The 22,194-nt window shown below is 38.0% G+C and overlaps 1 protein-coding gene across 3 annotated transcripts in view; it reads right to left on the reverse strand.

Annotated features, from left to right (window-relative positions):
- The window catches only part of LOC117432718 (TOX high mobility group box family member 2-like), a 95,256-nt gene that overhangs the window by 43,903 nt on the left and 29,159 nt on the right, over positions 1-22,194 (reverse strand). For 2 of the 3 annotated variants that reach the window (XM_059003891.1, XM_059003889.1), the window contains exon 2: positions 6,891-6,986. The exons of the other annotated variant lie outside the window; for it this stretch is intronic. In XM_059003891.1, the coding sequence (XP_058859874.1) occupies positions 6,891-6,986 (96 nt within the window). The remainder of the gene's footprint in view (positions 1-6,890; positions 6,987-22,194) is intronic. 3 annotated transcript variants of the gene reach the window in all.

The following is a 22,194-nucleotide window of genomic DNA, read 5'->3' on the forward strand; positions in this document are numbered from 1 at the left end:
AAAAAGTTATAAAAATGTGATGTAGACAGGCTATAAAAAATATACATTCTAACGTTTTTGTTTTTACAAAATGGTCGTGATTCACATAAAAAAAAAACGACTTTGAAATAACCCAACACGTTGTGATATTTCTGAATACATAGTCATTCCGTCACTGTTTAACTGTATTAAACTGCCTTTTTTAATTCTCTGTGTTAGCCGAGGTCTCAGTAGTACATTTTATAAAGTTCAGAGTTGGGCTCATGTTTGTTAAATGCTATTTTGTTCTCAGCAACCTCTGTTTTGCACCTGTATGTCAAAGAAAACATTGAGTTAAGTCCCCTAGATAAATATTTAACATTAACACATCGCTCAAACCTTTTTACGGCCATTACATCAACACAGTTACACTAATTGGATCATGTAGGTCTGCCAGTTGCTTCTGCGAAAGAGACATATTCATATAATCATTGATGCCACCTTGAGACTTCTTGTCCGTCAGTGTACTAGGCCAATCAGAAGCCTCTCACTTCCAGGAATGCAGGGTGGTCATGTCCACAGGGGTGGTTCACACTAAATGATGTAACCTAAATGAAAACCAGATACTACAGCATTGCAAGTCGTGTCCCCCATGTAATCTATCACTAACAACTTCAAGAGTCTTAATTAAAATTCTACACAATTCCCTATCGTAGTAAAATAAATGCCAATGGGAATTCGTGAAATGTACAGTGTAAACAGCTAACAGCCATTTCATGTATTGAGAAGTCTCTGTTAAGTCTGTGTTGCTTTCACTTCCAGGAGCTGCTCTTCAGTTGCCTGCCATAGATATATGTTACCTAAGCTAGATCAGCCAAGGTTTTTTTATAGAAGTAAGTCAGTTCAATCTGACACAATCTATATCTGACGAGGGCTTTCTGATTTCCCAACACACAGACAGGAAAGAGAAACGAGACACCAAAGAATTGAAGACCTACTGTACTTTACCTTTCGGAAGAGTGGAACGTGAAAGATATAACAATAATCACGTGTGTCAAATCCCTGCTCGGCTGTTCAAAAGATTTAAGGGATTTGGGTTCGTGAGCTAGAAACGGAACACATGAGCATTAACCATTTAGAGCCCGGGGTTCTTCATTTCTCAACGGGAATTGTTTTTTGTTCTATATTTATATTGCATGTTTATTGTTTTACACATCTTCAGTGCAGGCCTGTTAAAAAATGTAGACTTGGCTAACCAAAATCCAATCTGTTAAACACGGGAAAGTCTTGTTCTTCAATTTCTTCAGTCACACATACGCACTGGACATGCAGTATTTGCATTTAGCCGCGTCTTGCTAAAACACTGTTTTTAACTGAAAGTCAAGCACCCGATAAATGTGCTTGAGAATACAGCTTTAGGTATCTACTACAGAAAGCAAGCACAGAGTAAACCGAAATAACTTAGATGTACTATACTGTATGTTATCAAGTCGATGTAAATTAAAAGCATGAATAAAAACTGCAGAGAGGAACACAGAGGGGCAGTTGACATGTTTAATAGGAATCATATCTAAAGTAGGTATGACAGCTATGAAAATAGAAAGAAAGAAAGAAAAACATTGCAGTGATAACAAAGAGCCGTTTGTTCGCAACTGACGCATATTTTTACACCAAAGAGCACACTTGGTTTTTGCAAAAATAAAAGCAGAGAGCTAAAGATATAAATAGCTCTGTTTGCATAAAGCTGAAGCCACGACAAGTGTGGTTTCACTGCGGCATGCTCACATTGAGATTCCAGTTTCAGATACACAAGCAGCTCACTCCCAGCACTGTGCCACCATACACTACCCTCTAAGCTTTCCTTTGAGGCACAAACAATGCATCGAGTCCCGGCTCAGGAAAAATAGGAATTGCTGTGGTGATGGAACATCATTGGACATTCTGGGGCGATAACTAGGGGCTAGCAAACAAACAAACAAACAAACAAACAAACAAACAAACAAACAAACAAACAAATAAATACAATTTACATACTTTGCGTGAACTAAGGGCATTTTTTGTGAAATTTTTTTTTAATGCAAAACGTAATGTACAACTCTGTTCACAAAAAACTATTTATTTATAGAACTATGTCTATAAATGTTTTTAAAGGTTAGCGAATAAACTCCAAAACGAACTTGCAAAACTGTTTTTTTTTTTTTTAATAAAAATTCAAATTAAAGTGAAGAATATTGCACATTGCTGGTAAAATCTGATAAAAATATATGTTACGCCTTCTTTTGATGTTCTTACAAAATCATAAATAATATTCACAAATATATTTTTTATCAGTTGCGGGTGAATAAAAAGATTTCGGTAACATGTTGGTTTCAGATCAAACTATCCTCAGTAAGAATGTTTCACACCAAGTCACGTTGTGACATTAGAATACATCAAATATGACATTTATTTGATCACCACCCGACACAGTATACCCTGCCTGTCACAAAATGGCCTCTTGACAAGGCGACCACTATACCCTGGCTCCTAATTCCATGAAATTGATTAAAATCTACTTAACTTAACTTTGTGTTTTTCAGTAACGGTCAGTGTTAAGCAGAAAACGATCCTATGTATATCTACGGCACACAGACAAACACAGTCTACAGGGTCATGTTTAATGAAGTAGCTTTTGTTGTGTTTTTTATTTTTACTTTTCAGATTCAAAGTCACTGGTAGTGCTATTCCAATTTTATATGTCGGCAGACACCTGTTGCTACTTTTGAGGTAAGAAAGTGTGAAGAAGTTGTTCAACGGAAGAGGAAAGAATGAGATGCCACACTAACTCGAAAAACAAAGACATTAAACACAGTACAACTTTTAAAATGAAACACTTTAGCCAGGGTAAACCTATTTAAACTTCCTATCGACCCACGTGGGTTACTGTTTTTAATGAGAAGTACTTACTCAGAGTTGCTGAAAAAAAAAAAATAATAAAAAAAAAAAACGATTTTGAGCTGAACATTATTGACTGAGAAGACTGTAGGTAACAGTTTACAGCCTCCAAACATAGTAGTAGGTCCTTGGTTTCGAACACAGGTGCTTTAGAGAAGCAAGAAACATGCCTGACAACCCCAATCACATATATCCCCCTATCCCCACCTCCTATCCAGGCATGTGCACTATTAGCATTCCCATTATTCTGTATTCACAGCAACAATATCTTTCATCCACGCTCCTTTTAAGCATCCCTGGCATTCAAGCAGATTTTTTCTATTCCAAATCTAATTGCACATTCCTCACAGACAAGGGCTCATTAGGCCTTAATTACACACATGTTGTTTTCTACAAACATCTCCATTTGGATTGCTCTGCATTGTAATTGTTCAGAGGGGACTGCAGTTTGAGATTACACACGTTGTCGTGATGGCAGAAGCTGGCAAGAACTAGGTCATGCCTTGTGATAAACAAGCCGCATTTTTACAATAATATACCCACAGAGTGGAAGTAATACAGTACTAAGTGAATCTGGGACTCATGCAGTATTTAAGATGCGCTGATAGAGAGTAGGTCTTTCAGAGCCATTTCCTCGCCAGCTTTGCATTTGTTGGTATAAAAAGTAAAAATGAAAACCACAGATAAAATGACTGGGCACGATTTACGTGGATAGATCTCCCCAACACACAGTGACTTATGGGCTGCGCTAGATCTTTTTCCTCACTTCAGGGTGCTGTAAACAAGACGGTTCCAATGTTCTTCTGAGATAGAGGTATCAGCGTTTAACCTTGTTGAAGGATGGCCCAAAAGCAGTATGGGGCTTGCAGTATACTACAACATACACAAATACACAACTCGCAGTATGAGGGTTCAGGTGGTTTCTGTAATATTATTTCTACTTCATATTAGCTATCTTTTTGGGAGCCAAAATATTGCTATTCATTTTTTGTTTATTCGGTGTGCTGCACTCTCAACCTATCACATAGCATAACAAATGTCTTTAAACTGGAGAGCTAGGCCCAATATTCTTTTTGTCTGGCTCAGATTTTGCCTGTATATTAATTCATTATTTCCTTATGACTTTAAAAGCTACTAACTCTGTTTTATAAAAAACAATCTTATGTAGCAGAAGTAATAGTCACTCCTCAGTGGTTCTGTGCAAAATGGTACTCATGAAATATTGATGTCACACAAATATAAGGTAGTTTCTTTCCCTTGGTTTCTTGATTTTTAGCTATTCATTCTGGGCTTCAATTTTGACCGGAAGCACATTTCTAAGCTGTTAAAATTGAGGTTTTAAAGGTGCATTTTGCAGTTTGAGCTGTTCACTGGAAAAAACATGCTAACACCCCCATAGACCACAATCGACCAGTTGTTGAGCGGTTCCTATATCAGTCTGGAGATCATCAAAAAAATTACAATAGTTTTCTTATTGTATTCTGATGTTTTCAGTCTGGTCAGTATAAAACAAGTCTTCTCCCTCTGGGCCAGCCCTCTACTATTACAGTATCTCCATCTGCACCATGAAACCAGTCTGTATAACATTCCAATATCACACTGGGACAACCTGCTGCCAGGTCCATCTACACTCTACAAACCTACATTACACAAAGCTTGTCTATTTATATATCATATTCGTAAATTATCTGACAGTCTTCCATTCTGTCAACATTTATTTTGAGGCTCAACACAATCGCATTTGGCAATCATTAAGTAAGTTCCTCTGTCAAAGTGAGTTTAGTGATTTCTGCCAGCTTATTGTTGCTGAAATATTTGTATGTCTTTTGTCCTAAAAGCATATCACTACCCCGTCATCCCCTTATAATAGTGGGCAGCAGTGTGGAGTAGTGGTTAGGGCTCTGGACTCTTGACTGGGTGGTCGTGGGTTCAATCCCAGTTGGGGGACACTGCTGCTGTACCCTTGAGCAAAGTACTTTACCTAGATTGCTCCAGTAAAAACCCAACTGTATAAATGGGTAATTGTATGTAAAAATAATGTGATATCTTGTAACAATTGTAAGTCACCCAGGATAAGGGTGTCTGCTAAGCAATAAATAAAAAAAATAGAGCCTGTTCCTTGTAAATAATAATAATACTGATCACAATTAAGTTTTTTAAAAAAATAGTAGCAACAATGTGTGAAGAATGCAGCATTAGCTGATATTGAAAATGTTGTAAAGATTACAGCACAAAACAGTGTGAATGGGCTTGAGGTGACTCCCCCATATTAAGTTACACCTTCTGCACAAACTGCCAGCCACAAGGTACAAGAATGTGCCTCTAAACCATACTGAGAAGACACTTCCTGTTAAATATCAGGCTGGGCACTCGGCAGATTTGCATGTCTCAAACTACTTTGTCAGGTTTGCTGGGAAGAAAATATGTGGAGAATTGCAACTAGACTGACATATTTTAGGACTTATGCAAAAACAAACAAAGTCTGCTTATAATTAAACCTCTTGATTCTTATACTGCAGTCATTCAAGCAGCAACTGTGAACACCTTTGCAAAGCTGCATGAGTCGATTGAGGTTATTTTGGCAGGAGAGCGGATGCAGAAAAGAACCCACTTTTAACTGAATATGGTAAACACAGATACAGCGATAAGAGCCAGAGAGAATGTAATAGGGCTACGAGTTACTGTGCATTGCCTGTGCTCACCACAGCATCTGATAACAGCAATGGAAAAAAGGTCTGGTTTCCTCTAGCATATAATTGGTTATCTTAATGCAATCTACAGTTCTGTTGCTTTCTTCACAGAATAAAAGTGTGCAGTTCAGTTATATGAAACAGTGTCAAATATAAATCATTACAGTAAAGGTAGCAGACATGTTTATTGTTATCTTTTTAGAAAGCTTTGTGTTTCTGGCATGTGATTATAAAACAGTTCAACGGCTGAGTAACACTGCAGCCAAAAAACAAGCTAAAAACAAAAGAAGATACAGAGGTGTCGTGTTTTTGCAGCTTGCAGTTATACAAAATAAACAACTTTTCAACAGGTTGTCAGGTAGATAATTGTGTTGAATGTACTGTGTGTTTCCATTTTACTTTTCAATTCGCAATTCGGTGAAATCTTGGGTTTGAAGTTATAAGCAATAATGAAAAAGCGGATTCAGGCTGGAGTTTTACTGTCAGTAAGTTTACAAACCCATGTTGGATTTCATTGTAGATATAGGGGTGCACCTGTTACGACAGAACCTCTTAGACCAGGCTTGAAGAATAAATACATATAATGCAGCAGAGCGATTCAGCTGGTGTGTGAACCTACCGCAAGTTACTGAAAGCTATATATTTTAGCAAATTTGGCATTTAATTTCTAGGAAATATACTGGTCAGTTTCAAAGCGACAGTTGAATCCTCTCTAGGAAATTTCCCTGAATTCAATCAGAAAGAAAGGCTCAATGGGAGGGCATACTGTAGATGGTATGTCAGTCTAAGCTTGCTGAAGCAACTTAAAAAACACAACTAAATATGTCGAAAAAGGTAAAAAATCAGTTGTGTGTCGAATTCAACCCTAGAAAGTAATTCATAAAACAATGTCTTCAACGGTTCTTACCCAAGCCCTTACCTTGTCCCTTGTCTAGGGCTGTCTAGCCCTTGTTTGTTTTTATATGACAGATCTAGAGATATGTGTTTAAAGATATTACTGATAATAAACCAAGCAACCAGACAGGAGGTGGGATTTCCAGAACTTATGTGATGTCACCAGTGTTGGTTTATGTGGGTAAGAAGAACAATTAACATTAGACTCTTGGTGGGAAGCTGTCTGGAGCAGCATTGTTAAGGGGAGCTCTATCTAAAATCGAGAACAGCATTTAGATTGGGGGAAGAGCTGGAGTGCACTAAGCTTGGCGGTCTCAGGCTAGTTCACAACCACAAAACCACCAGTTTGGCACAATCCAGTGGTGCTTTAAGGCTCCATGGCTAATAGGCATGGGAACTTAACTACTTTCTCACCCTGGTAGAGGGCAGTCTTTTCCCGCCAGGGTTGGGGCACATTGGCAGCGTGCCGTGGAGGAGCCTAACACCGCGCTCGCCTGTGCTGTATCTGTTCTGTGGAAAGAGAAAGAGAAAGAGAGGGCTTCAGTCTCCAGTGCTTTCGGGCGCTTGGTTTTCATGAGCACCGAATGAAAAAAAAATATGAGACTGGGGTCTTGACTTTATAGTCACAGGATCCTATGCTTGTAAGATCCGTTAATGCCTAACCATCAGGTTAACTTCCACCTCGTGTCTCTGTTCTGTATTGTTTACAAGACCAATTCAAATGTTGTCTTAAAGGTGCGTTTAAAAAAAAAAAAAAAACCTTTATTACTGTTACTATTTTAAACTCCCTATCACTGTGTATCTGTAGCTGCAATGACCATGTTTAATAATTCATGTACAGTTAATGTGTATATATTGTTCAGTAAACTGCCTTTAGCTGGACCTTTTAGTCTTATAAGCATGCTTCTATGTATTTTTATCTTGTGAAAGTTAAATTGTGTGTAAGAGCTTAACAGCCCCACTCTGCGGACAATTGCCATTTTCTGTATCTCTACTAGCCAATATTTTAGTCCAACCACAGCTGAAGCATTTCTAGCAAACAACCCTGCATTCAACCAAGAAAGAAAGACTAAAGCCCACAGTTTTTGTCAGTGCAGGGGCATGGATTGTAAGTGTGCCAGTCTAGGCCTGCATTTGCTTATATTATACACCAGCAAGTCCATCTCAGCCAATCGAATGTCTGATTCGTGAATATATTTATATACTTATTTCTTCTCTTTTTTTTTTGCTATATGTCTCTTCCTGTGCTCGGATATCAATTAAGTGACAAACATTCTAAAAACATTTCACACTGGAGTGGTTACAGTAAAATTATGTTACAGTATTTTCTCCTCTAATTTGACCAAAACATGATTTATATTATGTTAATACTGTCTACAACTGACCCATTCATCACCTACTGTATAGGATCTTATGAAATGCTTTTGGAGACAGCTGGTGCTGCGTTGTCCTCTTGACCATTGAAAGCCACTAAAATGTGCTTCTTCTTTGAAGTCCAATAGAATAAGCTTTTAAACAAAAGTCCATGGAACTAGACAGTTGAAATATACTAAGGTAGATATGCAAACACAAGAAACATCTGAAGAGTGTGCTGTGCAGGGGGTCACATCTGACTGAGGTGAGAAAGTTTCAGCTATCCAATGAATAGCCTCTCTGCTGCTTGGTTCTAGTCAGTCACATGCTTGTGGTAATTAGCATTAATGAAATGATGGAGATGTATTTTGGTTCTTCCAGTAAATGTATTTTCAAGATACCCACAAGCAGCTGACCCGCGCTGTGCTACACACAGAGAAAGAACAACCACCCATACCCATAAAATACCACGATTGCATCGGTCAAGCAGGTGACAATGCAAGGATGGTACAAGGATAAGGATGCATGCCTTGCACAAAACATCCTTGCATTGATTTTTACATTCAGTTTCCCCAAATTTCTTGCGTGGTCTACTGTGACACACAGGTTCTCGTTCAAAAGTGTTGATTCATTCTAGAATATCCATTTAAAACTACCATCACTACAATCTGCACACTAGGTTTGCCACAGTAAGTGGTGCACGGGAACCATGATACATTAGCCTGACTCGATCAACAAGCTCTCCACAGCACTATATTTAATAGCCCTTGCACTTAGTGCTGGCACTGAGCAGATGTCTTTGCCAGTAAGACACCCCTGGGATGCTTACACTCTGGCTGCGTACTGGCCATTTTCTGCATGTGATCCATCACTGGTATTTTGTTGCTTTCACGGGTTAACCAAAATGGCTCCATTATCATTTCTTAAAATAATGACTCCTTTATTATAATGTAGAACACTCTTCCCTTCTTACTGTTAAATAGAAATCAAGCCTTTCTTTGTTTGAATGGCTTTTGACCCCAGTCAGTTAGCCTCCCAAAGTGTAGAATGTATAGGAACAGTAGATGACTCTTAAAAGCAGCTATAATTCTGATAATTTCTTAAGATATTTTATATATACCAACTGTCCTTCATTTTGACTTTCTGTTGCTTATAAGTAGAGAGAGAGAGAGAGAGAGAGAGAGAGAGAGAGAGAGAGAGACATGTATGTATGTTTGTATGTATGTACTGAGTGTATTTATATATATTTTCATTTTATCAAATGTATCTTGATAACATTATGCTTAATGCTTAATCCATGATGTAAGGTTACAAATTAAAATGGATAGAAATGAAGGAGCTCTCAAACGCACACATTTCTATGATCATAATAGCAATTAATTATCCATCAAATAGTACACATTTAAATGCATGTACAGGGTGTAATATTACAGAAGAGTACGTTTAGAAACGCCGCAGCAGACTCATGCCAAGTGGCCAGTTCAAAAGGCCAAGTGGACAATTACAAACCAAATAAGAAATCCATTTGCAAACTGCATCCAACACATCTTTTTCTTCAAAAAGCCTTTTTCCGGCATCTTTGACACAGCAAACACGCAATGAGAGGTCAGGGCTTGTAATAAAGGACCAGACAGGCTCTTCGGTACTCACGTTATTCCGAAAAAAAAGCTGCTACATGAATTCCAGGATATAGGGTGTGTTTAAGACTGCTGTCTGATTCTGGCCCACCTCCAATTCCCATTTCATCACACAGCAAATCTTGCCGCGGTACAAAGTGATATAATTACTTATGGAAATTGTATTTGGGTTGATCCACACGAGAATTTACTAGCGGGATTTCCTCAGGCGTTGAAGGATTGCCACTCAGTTAACACATGTAAGACATCTGTAATTCCATCCAGCACTGTCTGCCAGCCCTTCTCACTATCACTCAGGCTTAGACCAACAGGCAACACATGCCATTTAATAACTCAATGGAAACACACTTACACATATCCACAACGGGAATCTGCACCTCAATAACAATTCTAAAGAGAATGTCTGCTTGGGTTATATACAGGGCACGTACATTGTAAGAGGTGAATGTTATACAAAAGTAACAAGTAACCCAAGCTGCTCAGTCATGCGTGTTATACACACAGTGGGTATTATATTACCGCAAAGGTTATTGGGGGAGATGCACCAAACATTTTGATGTAATTATACAGGAAATCTGTGGTGCAAGATATTGGGGAGCACTGAGAACATCCAGGCATCCTACTACTGTTGGTGTTTCTAACAAAGTGTGTTCCTCTGTCACAGCTCCCTATGGAAACAATTGTTTATTTTCTCCCTGGTAGTTATATATTTTCAAAAGCTAAAAAATGTACAGCTATAGCCAAAAGTTTTGCATCACCCTATAGAATTAACTCATTTTGCTTCATAAAGTCGAATGAAACCTACTGAATAATGTTACGTTAACATATTGAATTACAAGTAGTTTTCCATACAATTTCAAAAATTGAAAAATGTGACATTTCGACATGAAATACTGTTGTACCACTATTATGGCTTCAGAAATACTTTTGCGATATCATTTTGTAGTTTATTTGATTACATCATGTTAAATAAAAGATCTATATTATGTTCATATAGTTTACAAACCCCAGCTTATAGGCCAAGACAGATTTCCTTACACCCAGGTCAGGGGGCCACCGTGCTTCACAGGACCCATTCTAAACATTGTGTTCAATTCAAAGCCTCACAACACTAACTCAGTTTGTTTGGTAGAATAAGCCTCTGATATATCCCCAGATGTAAATGCATTCCCTTTGCTGCTGTAACGAATGATATGTTGGAGCTGTTAAGGAGGCCGTCCAATCAGTCGATTTAAAAGGGCTTTGGGTTCATCTACAAAGAAGCTACAGGGCCTAAGCGTGGCCCTGGGGCTGCTTGTTGGGAAGCAGTTCAGCTTTCCTCCTGCTTTCACACTGCTGTCTGCTTGCTCTTTGGCTCTGCTTCTGGGCATGAGGTAGAGTAATTGTACGGCCTGAATTCAGGGTAAACACAATCCTTTCTGGTTGCTTGACGCAATAATAAGGTCAATTCAATGCAAGTATACCAAGGTGCAATTTATTAAATGATGTCTCAATCCTAATTAGAATGGGTCTGTTTATAATTACAGATGAAGTTGATCAGTTACAACTTCGGTTTGTGTGAAATTCTAGTGTATTTACGGTGGTAATAATATTCAGGATTGAGAAAGTTGGATTTTGATATTGTAACATCCCACGGGCAAATCCTAGTTTTGAGGCAGTTTCAACTGCAACCCAGTTTAAATACACAGTCCTCTTGTGTTTATGTGTTAAGGTATATCAGGTATCTAGAATGTTTAATTAACACTGTACAGCATTGGCTGCTTTAGAAAGGTTATAGCTTAAAATAAGCTTGAACCTTTTATATTACTTGCCTTAATACAATACAGTCTTTTACTGTGTGTGCTTTGATCCGAAAAGAAAATGTAGTTTATTTCATAAAGAATGCATAACAGTAATTCTGTTCATTACAGACTCATAGATAATTGCTCTACACTTGCATGAACATCATCTTGTTATATCTCTCTCTGTTTCCCTTCCTGATACTGCACGTGTCTTTCTCTTATCCGTGCAGTATCGGAATCTTTTTTTTTTCTAAATCTGTTTCATTTTGTTTTCTTACTCTCTGTCTATCAATGATATCTATCTGTCATCTCATGCACAATTTTAAATTCATGTTGTTTTTCACCAACAACAAAAGCACTACGGCTGTGAATAAGATGGCCGAATCACAAGTTGGAAAGTGACAGCTGAGCTTTAAGAGCAATTTACTCCCTCTTTATTTAATTCCTGGAGGCTATGAATCCCATCCTGTGTTAGTTGAAATAATAAAGGATATTGTATTCTGCTTATAGACGAAAGCGGTTTGCCAGCAAGGTTTTACCTGTCTTGCATCCCGTGTGTTATGTAGCTCTGCGGTGGAGATGGGTATTCTAACATGCCAGAAGGAGGTAGGCTGTCAAGGGATCTGATAGAATTTGAAAGATCTCATAACACCAGTGAGTGGCACAGCACAAATGATTTCCCACAAAAAAGGCTGTTAGTACACTGGCTGATCAATACATCAAGTATACATCTCCACAGTGGCAGCCATTGGCAGCCACAACATGCACTGGGCTGAGCATGTCTGGAGGATTAGCAAAGGAGAACATGGACATTGAAATAGAGATAGCAACACAAACGCCCTCCCTGGCTGTCACTAACACACAAACAGGCTTTCTGAGCTACACTACGGGAGGCGTCTACCTTCTCACAGAGTGGGGAATTAGAACAGTGTGAGTGATAATAGCTTAATATGGCTACTTCTTGTTGTGTCTCATACAATCCACTGCTCATATTAATGAGGTCGCATGGAAACAACCAATTTACTCCGAAAGTGCAGCGTGATGGAATTGCAGAAATCTTCGCTTGCTGAGTGGACCTTGTGATGCCGTAAGATCCACTCTGAATCCATAACCTTATGCATTCGAGCATACATACTGAGGTAAAACTATCAGTCATGTAGAATTATTTTTTGATAACATGTTCATTGGTTTAAAATAACAGTATCTTGCAGATGTAACAGCAATACACTCCTTAAAGCCATCTTCACATAAGGCTTTGCAAGTGAATGGTACATGCCAGAAAGATATCCTTAAAACTGTGCTGCTACATTTGGCCTGATGCACCAAGTAAATGTGGCAGACATCAGTTTATCAGTGCTGAATTTGAAGGCTGAGATGACTGCTTTTCTCCAGCATTTAAAGGGTGTTCCTGCCTGGCTGTAACATGGGATTTCAAAGCAGGTGTTTTGTGTTGAATGACACTGTAAATTACTATTGCTGTTGACTTGAACATCAACAAAAACTGATGGAAAACGTGTAAACAGAGGACAGAATTATCTACAATGGACTGGTGATTTATGAGGCTGCATACCTTCCCAGTGGCTAAAAGAAGCCTCTGTATCAATGCATGATTACCCCCTCCCCACCAACACACACTCTCCCACACACCCTTCTTTGAGTGGATGACCGTAGCATTACAACTTAAGGTGAAGTAAGCGTGCCCAATATAAATTGTCAATGACAATTCCACTGTGGGGCCAGCCCATAAGCAGTCATCCACTAAATAGCACTGGAGACCTGAGTACAGCCCAGGCAACAGGGTATTGAGAGCTGAAGCAGGCAGACTGCAACTGAATAGACAACAACCCTTACTTAATGAAACCTCTCTTGTGCTCTGCTCAATACATAAGGCTGCTGATTCATGTAGTACGTAAAGAGCAGGTTCCATTCCATGCCTGTTCTTGAGGATCCAGCTGTCTACAATCTCCTTACCACCCCGAGTTAACACATACAGTATTTCAAACACACAAGGGGTTCTGTACACAGCAGGAAAAACTATAAAGCTCAGCGGAACAGCAGCAACTGGTCTATCATGGTAAATAAGCACAGTTTCAATCTTGTGATGATTTTATCCTGCTTTTTCCAAAAACCTTTTCCAATGGAATATCATAGGCATGTATGTTAACCTTAAAGCCAAGTTGCTGCTAAGTATTGTCACTGTTACACATTAAAATGCAGACCTTTCCTACATTTGCATTTACTACGAGTGAATGACCTGAGTATGAGATGTAGTGCTGTGCCTGGGAGGTATCTCCTGCAAAGAACTATTCATCACCTCTAAATATAGTCCTTATAGACTCAGCCAGTTGCCCAGAGAATCTGCCATCTGTTGGCCTGTCCAATGAGTAAGTGCATTACATAACATGAGTACTGAGATTGCAAAGCCCCAGTAAGCATCCCCGTTTTTAACTGTATAAACAGGAACTGGTGAGAGTGATCATCGGTTGCATTGTAAACCACTTTAAATGATTCATATTTTCACTTGCGTAACTCTCAGAAGAAGTATAAAAGCCTTTGTACAGATAGCTCTTTAATACATTTGATTTACACGGAGCAGTCAGGGTCAAAACACAACAGGAGTGAGATGTCAGGGATCAGAGTGAGCATGCTGGTGTATTTTACAGAGACACATGAATATGGACTTGCACATGCATTTTAAGTGTTCAATATTGGAATGCAGTTTGGAATGGCCATATCATGAAGAAGAAGAAGAAGAAGGAGAAGAAGAAGAAGAAGAAGAAGAAGAAGAAGAAGAAGAAGAAGAAGAAGAAGAAGTTATACCTAATTATTATATTACATCGTATTTGGCTTGGTGTAAAGTATCTTAAAAACAAACTTAAAACTGCTATCAGGGATTTGATTTAGTGAAATTGTTACTTTTTACCAATGGATGGAGCCCACCATTCACCCAACCCACAACGTTACTTTTTTCCTTTGTTCTCTTCAACACACAGCGCCACTTTCAGATTGAAAAGCAACACTACCGGTAATGTATTGTTTGCTTTAGTGTCTGTTGGGGGAGACCCACAGAAAACAAGCGACCAGTCTGCACACATTATCTTTGTAAGCACACAATTAGAGTTTCCTGCGGCTATGGGCTCACTGTCAACTCTGATCTCATGTGTAAAGTACCATTTATAGCTCTAAACTTTAAAGAGCCAGTAGTGCTTGCTTGAGGAGAGCAGATAGGATACTAACCTTACTTTCACATTATATTTCGTATTTACTTACACTAACCCACTGCAATTGTGCTGTAACTTGACTGCGGGTGTTGTACAAGTAATTTGTAGTTATTTGTAGAAGAAAAAAAATTCAGCTGCACACCAATACAGCATGCGAAAACAGAACTGAGCCCTGTCAAATAAACCACAGAACTGTGTGAATAATGTATTGCTTCAAAATACCTCTATTTTGTCAGTTTATTAAAAGTACACCAGATATAATTTGGTTAATTACGCATAGATTTAAAAGCATAATTTACAGTCCAAATACAGGTCTTTAAAAATTATAAGGGGAGCTCATTTCAAATCACTTTACAAAGCAGGTGAATGGCAAGATGCAGTGGCTGCAGTAGGCTAATACGTCAGCCATTTTCCTCCACAAGTACTGAATTTGTTTTTTGTGCTGTGGACCAATATCTACTCAATGCTGTGAGGCCATTTCCACTGACATTTTCAACTGACTTGCTGCCTTCGGATGAGGATTCCAAAACATCTCTCAGGGAGCACCTGTGTGAGTTTAAAAGGGCTATCCTGTTTTAAATATCTTCAAAGCAATAGGTTTTATGCTTTCATCGTGAGTATGGGCCTCTTCCATAATCCAGACGATACAATTTCATGGAAATACGTTTTTTTTTTTTTTAAATTGCCTTCCCACATGTGTGATAGGTGGGGTCAGCACCAGTCTTGTTCCACACTTAAAGAGAAGTGTGAGTGTCAGCTCTGTGCAGCTCGACGCCAGCTCCCTAATGAGTCTGTCAGGGCCAGTTAAAGCCTGGGCCTCCATTTCCGAATACTGCCTGTAGACAGCTCTTATTAGCCGGGTAATGGCATGCCACAGGGGCAGATTAACCAGGCACTGTAAAAAATCCTCCTATCATCTTTTCATTTATCTGCTTTGATGTAATAAAGGCTGCTTTCCTGTAGCTGGTCAAAGTGATATCATCATAGGAGGCAGGGGTAAATGAAATTAACACAGGGCTCTAAATAAGGGTTAGGAAAGGCCAGTCACTCAAACACTGGGAGAGCTCATCCTAGTCAGCTAGTCAGCCTCAATTACAGCACAGTATACAGAGGAAAGAGTTTTTACAATATTTCTTAGATTTGAGATTTGTATTGTGTTGGGCTCTATTAGTTATTTTATCTAAAGTAGCATTATACACACTACATGATATACTATTTTATAATTCTAGGCAGACAGAACACAGAACACGCAAAATAAAAAGCTCCACACCGTTTATATCAATATTAATCAATAGTACAATATTTCACTTGTTAAGTTACTATCCAGAAATGCAAACACTCAATCCTACATTTGGTGGTACAACTATAAGAAAGTGAAGTAGACAAACATGTTGGCTAATGACTACCTTTATAAACGTTTACCACAGTAATTCTCATGGTGTTTTTTTTACCATACCTCACTGGTCTTTACAATGTTTACCTGTGCTTTACCATGCTTTCACTGTGTTTTATTCCACTTTGCTATGCTTTTACTAGGGGAGACTTGTATAAGAGTACTGCCTATATCACAGATGAAAGCCTTAGACAAAGTCTAGTCCCTCATAGTTACCTCAGTTACTAACTCAAAATCATCACATGCTTTACCCTCTACGGTTCAGTTAAAGAAACAACATTCCACTTGCTCATCTAATAACTGATGTAAAGCATTTTCCATAAGAGTGAATCTGTTCAAGTTTTGAAGTAACTCTCTTACATCAGTACGAGGCACCTCACTTCATTTCATTTCATATCATCTTCATTCGTTTCGGTTCTTCATCACCCCGGCTAAAAACGTGTCAGCTGTCAGCCACCCTGATTGTATTTGGTTTGATTTCTAAAATGAAGAAGTTAGGGAAGGTTCTGCACTGAAAGCATACGTAACTATTTTCATATCTGCTGGAGAATAGATGGCATCTGAAATTTGCAAAGTGTACCTATTTACCTGAAATGTATTTACTGTGTATTGATCTGCCTTTGAGACAGTTTCAATTTAGATTTATTTCACTTGCAATTACTAAAAAAGTAATATGTCCGTTTCACATTGGCTTAATTTAATGAAAGGTTTGCATGGAAAGACTGCGCGGGAGTAGTAAGGAATGCAACGTGATGCCTTTTTTACTCGTTTAGACAATACTGATGACTCTACTTCCAGCCCACGTGATCCAGAGATATAATATCTTAGTGAGAAGAATCAATATATGTTATTCATTCATATTTATTTAATTTGTGATCACAAATTGCCATCTATCTGAGATCTGTGGGGAGGGGACAGGTGGCTGTTTAGTGATAAATGTTTCCTGTTGTTAGCACTGTTGAAAAACATAAGAAATAACTACTAGTGCTTATTAATCTTAATCATATTTATTACATGTGTGTTGATTGTGCTTTGCACACAGGTTCAGTGGTCTCCAGTATATAGTACACTACACAGGGAGCCAACTATTCCTAGCAGGGGGCAATGAAAGAGATATTAACAGCATGTCAATCATGGAAAAATATAGAGAGTGAGTATGGAACAAACAGTGCCGAGAGGAATGTGGAATTCTCTTCATAGAATATTCTATTACTTTGTGTTCGTTGAAACAAATGAACATTCTAATTCAACACTGCATTGACAGACTGATAGATAGAAACCAGCACCTGTGGATTTTGAGATTCCTTTTGCAAGTAGCGTGCATCTTAGATCAACGACTGTGGCGAGGGCATTGTCTCCTCAAGGCATTAATCACGCTGACCTTTGAGCAATGTGGGCTGCACTGGCTTGGTACATACATATAAAAACAGCAGGAAAGTGGAGAGAGGAAAGAGTTAAATCTCTTATCTCTGGCCTCCAGAAGACATTCCTAGTCAAAGCCACAGTCCACTGATTTCCTGCTGGCTTGCCCAATGCCCTATTTTTACTCTCCTCTCTAGAACACCACTGGCAGCTTTTTCCTTGTCACTGACACATTTCCTGCCATTTTAACTTTGACATTTATGTTCTGGGCTAGTTCTACAGCATTTCAAACAGCTCCCTTTCTCTGTAAACCTCAGCTAAACTGATCTCATCCAGACACACAGCTTTGCCCCAGCCCCTCTCTCTTGTTTTAAAAAAGGCCCAGCTTTAGTCTAAACCATTTGGGAGCTTGTTTTAATGTATCAAAAAGATACCACAGGCTTAATCCAGGGCTAAGTTCATATTATGTCTGATATGCAAAATCTCTGCACAACTTCATAATTGTAATGTAGAAGAGGGAAATATAAATTAACACTTTGAAAGGCGTGTGGCAGGGACACGAATCGTCAGTTGTTTATGTCGTTTGTGGTGTGTCACAAACGCCTTGACAAGTGAGAGCCAAAGGGCCTGAGAGGTGTAGTGTGCAAGGTTAATATCAACCAAGAATACTGTTTTGAAGTGAAGTTTAATAGATCAACAAAATCTAGTGAATGGACTGTTTCTACTTTTTTTATGTTAACTGTGTTTCAGTGTTTCCATTCTAACTGAAACTCAGGTGAGAAAAGAAATAGGTGCTAAATTTCACTTTACTCTCCTCTTCTGACACCCAACCTGCGGCACCTCATTCTCACACAGACCACATACACTTTCAATGTAATAAACAGCCTTCATCAGGACTTTGGCACACTGAAACAGGTACAGTTGCCATGTTTTATAGCTTCCTGTTCTGATTACTATGGGCTCAGTGTATAAAATGTTTGCTGGAGTTTTATTTACTGTATTTCTAAACCCTCGTTAGAAAAAGGTTTCATGATGATTACCTGAGCTTGGAAATGTGCCTCTTAATGTCTCAATAGTTTTTGTGTACATTCAAACTTTAATATCACCTACAGTACAGTACCTGTGTGTGTTCATTGATGGTTTAATTGTATTGAATGGGTTCAGTTGATATTACCCCTATAAAAGTTTCCTATAGTAACAGCATAGCAAAGTGTAATAAAGCACAGAGATTGGTAAAGCAGGTTAAAAAAAAACATGGCAAACCAGGGTAAACTATGGTAAATATATAGTATAATAACCATGGGAAAAGCATGGTAAAACTACAATGCAAAAATACCATGGCAAAGTTTTATAAGGGTAATTCAAAAGGAAATCAAGTTTTAATCTTGCATTTCAGTATTTACCTTTCAGACAATAAATGTTGCCAAAGTTAAAATGCCTTTGGAAATGGGAAATTCCACCTGCATGCCTTAGGAAGACGCAGGTCCCTATTTTAAAGTAAACACGAAGGCAAATGCTCTAAAATCAATCAAACAATTTCCACTGTATCATAGCAAGAAACAACTTATTTGCATGAAGGAGAAGTCCATTTTCATAATGTTAACATTTATTCCTATCAGAAAATGTGTCTTGTTTTTGAAAAATAAGGCCCATAAAGCACCATGATTTTATGCTGATTTTTTTTGTTTTGTTGGTGGTTGTTATTGAAATGCAAGTAGGGCATATAGTTTTTGCACTATGTGATTCAACACAAGATAAACAGCTGGTGATTTCCCAGTTGAGAAAATTACAGTACTGATGTACCAGCCAGCAATATGAAGCCATTGTATAAAGATTTTAAACAAGAACATAAAATTATCTTAAAAAAAGAATAAATAATGATACAAGACAAACTTTATAGAGGGCCAAAATTGATAGCATGCAGCATAGCATATCTTTAAATACTCAGGTGTCAGTACCAAGACCTACACTCACTACATGTGGGAAAAGTAACTGTAACTGCAACAACATGTGGGAAAAGTAACTGTAACTGTAACAACATGTGGGAAAAGTAACTGTAACTAATGGTGGCCGTACAAAGCTTCATGACGTTTTGGCAAGCAGTCCTGAAGATGAATCGGTCATAAGCCGACAGTTTTGCCAAGTGTAATTGTGATACACATTGTAGTTAGACCTACAGAATGTATTGCGTGTATTTCTCCCTGGCATTATTCAAGTTAAATATTATGTATTTAATATAATGAATTCCCTGCAACTTACATCAAGAGATAAAAGTCTAAAATGGCTATCACATTTCCAGGCTCGCAGCTCACTGACATAGCCAGTGATATATACTCCATGCTCATTTCAAACGTTATATTATTTTATAAAGCTCTCTCTCCTCACACTGTGACTAATGCACCTTGGCTGGCAATCGCATTAGATCCAATTAAAATCAATGACCTCATTACTGGGTACAGAAATGCAGTGCAGAGTTTACTTTGTAAATATATTGTCACTCTAGCTCACCACTTCAAACTATATTTTAAAAACGAAAGTTAAACGAAGTTTCCTGATTTTTTTTTTTTAAGTCTACCCATTTTTTTTTTTTGGTATGGTTTCATACTTGTAACTGAAGAAGAAAACTGTACATGAAACATGCTTTCAACATTTATTGCCAACTCAATCACCAATATGGATTTATACTGGTATGCAATCCTGTCTTGACAATAATTGAATACAGTAGAGAGTCAATTATCCAATCTTTGATCAACCGTACTGTCTAATCAACTGAACGCATCTGTAATCACGTGATGAATTACGTGTGGTGTGTTACACACACAGCTTCTGCTGCTAAAACGAGATTTAGCTGCCAAAAAAAGTACCAGCGGACTGAGGCAAATGAAAGTTACAGAATTATTCAGACCACCAAACCCTTAGCTGGAGCATTGTGTGCTGTAAATTGTTGCAGTTAAGCAAATTAAAACAGTGACCTCGCTCTTGATTTTTCTTCTATTTCGTCAGCAAGGTCTGGAGATCCTGTCTATGTTATTGAGAACTTTTACTTTATTCATTTCAATTGCATGTTATTATACAATGCCTTAACAGCAAGTATCAAACTATAGAAAGATTTTACTGAATTTTTTAAGTTTAATGATTCCTAAAGTTCTGTAATGTGTCAAGGTTGTGCTGAATTGTATTCTTTTATTTTCAAAGTTTGGTATATGGTACATTTAATGACAGTATTTCATTACCTTAACTGTAGATGTTAAAGTTTTACTGAATTGCATTAATTTAATGATTTGTAAAGCTTTGTAATTTTGTATGCTTAATGTGATAGAATAGGTTACCAGCTATATAACATCAATAGGTACTTGTGTATGTTAACTTTATTCTATACATTATTAAAGGTACAGTAATTGTTATTAATACCTGACTCTCTACTGTATTTTGTGGCCAAAACTCATGTGAAAACATGTTTAATAACAATGATATCAATGTACAAAAATTAAGGGTGCAGTTTCACATTTTTAACTTACAGGATGAGTCAGTCTTTGGAAAACAGTTAGTGTTTATGTGGTTGTTACTGAAATGCATTATTATGGCCGACAGTATTTTAAAAATGAACCAATTCCTCACTATGTTGCACAAAGGCAGTGTGTGAATCTGACTAAATAAGCAAACACTGAAGCAAATGTTTCTTCCCTACTTCTTAATACCAAGCAAACTAAAGACCCCGAGTGTTGCCAATCCCCATCTGGAATTAGCATTTGAAGAACCCAATACCCCAATGTAATATTTGAAAGAATCAGCCCTGCTATTCACGTGTGGGTTTTATTTGTTTAAAAATATTTCACCAGGAAACCACCTGGTGTGATTTAATAATCTTGTGAACAGCAGTGTCATTGTCTAAAAAACAATTTATAAAGAACTGACAAGGTCCTGTTATGTCTGGCAAAAAATACCAGACCTGGGTCTGTATCAGACTGACAGATTGTACCTGAACTGCAGTGAATAGCATAGAGCATATACTCATAAAACATGCAGATTGCTTATGAACTCTATGTGGAAACCGCTGCATTTCACCAAAATGACATAACATTCTCTTAATCAGTAGTGATTTTTTTGCAAACAGTCCGTGTGGTTCCTCATATCTCATGACGTGGATCGAGTGAGATATATGAAAACAGAAGATTTAAAGATATCTGCTTAGCCACCAGAAGCTATGTTTAGAATGGTGGCAGTAGCGCTGATTCAGACAATAAATGTTCAGACAAGAAAACAATTGTATAATCCTTGAATGATCTTCAATGACAATGGTTCTGCCTTAACTGCTAAGGGGCTCTGGCAGCAGTGTGGAGTAGTGGTTAGGGCTCTGGACTCTTGACCGGAGGGTTGTGGGTTCAATCCCCAGTGGGGGACACTGCTGTTGTACCCTTGAGCAAGGTACTTTACCTAGATTGCTCCAGTAAAAACCCAACTGTATAAATGGGTAATTGTATGTAAAAATAATGTGATATCTGTATAATGTGAAATAATGTATAATGTGATATCTTGTAACAATTGTAAGTCGCCCTGGATAAGGGCGTCTGCTAAGAAATAAATAATAATAATAATAATAATAATATGAGCCATTGGGAGAATGGTACCACACTGGCAACATTTTACCAATGGTATCACAATGGTGGGAATCAATACTTAAGCAATAGAACCTGATTAGAGGGCATACCCATCTGGTAGCTGACCCTTCAAGAAGGTAACAGCCTGAACCGTACAGACGGATATCTACTGTATACTGGATTCCTAATACACGAATTGCCCATTTTATGAATTCGTAAATACTAGAAAGACTTATTAAATTGTTTGAGAAAACAGACTTTAGCATTGAAAAGGTGTATCACCAAAAACAAAAGAACTATTGGTGATACACATTTAATTATCAATATACAGTGCCTACATCTTCTTTCGAAATGTATGGGTCCCATATCATTT

The sequence above is a fragment of the Acipenser ruthenus genome, chromosome 29 (assembly GCF_902713425.1).
Source record: "Acipenser ruthenus chromosome 29, fAciRut3.2 maternal haplotype, whole genome shotgun sequence".
NCBI lineage: Eukaryota > Metazoa > Chordata > Actinopteri > Acipenseriformes > Acipenseridae > Acipenser > Acipenser ruthenus.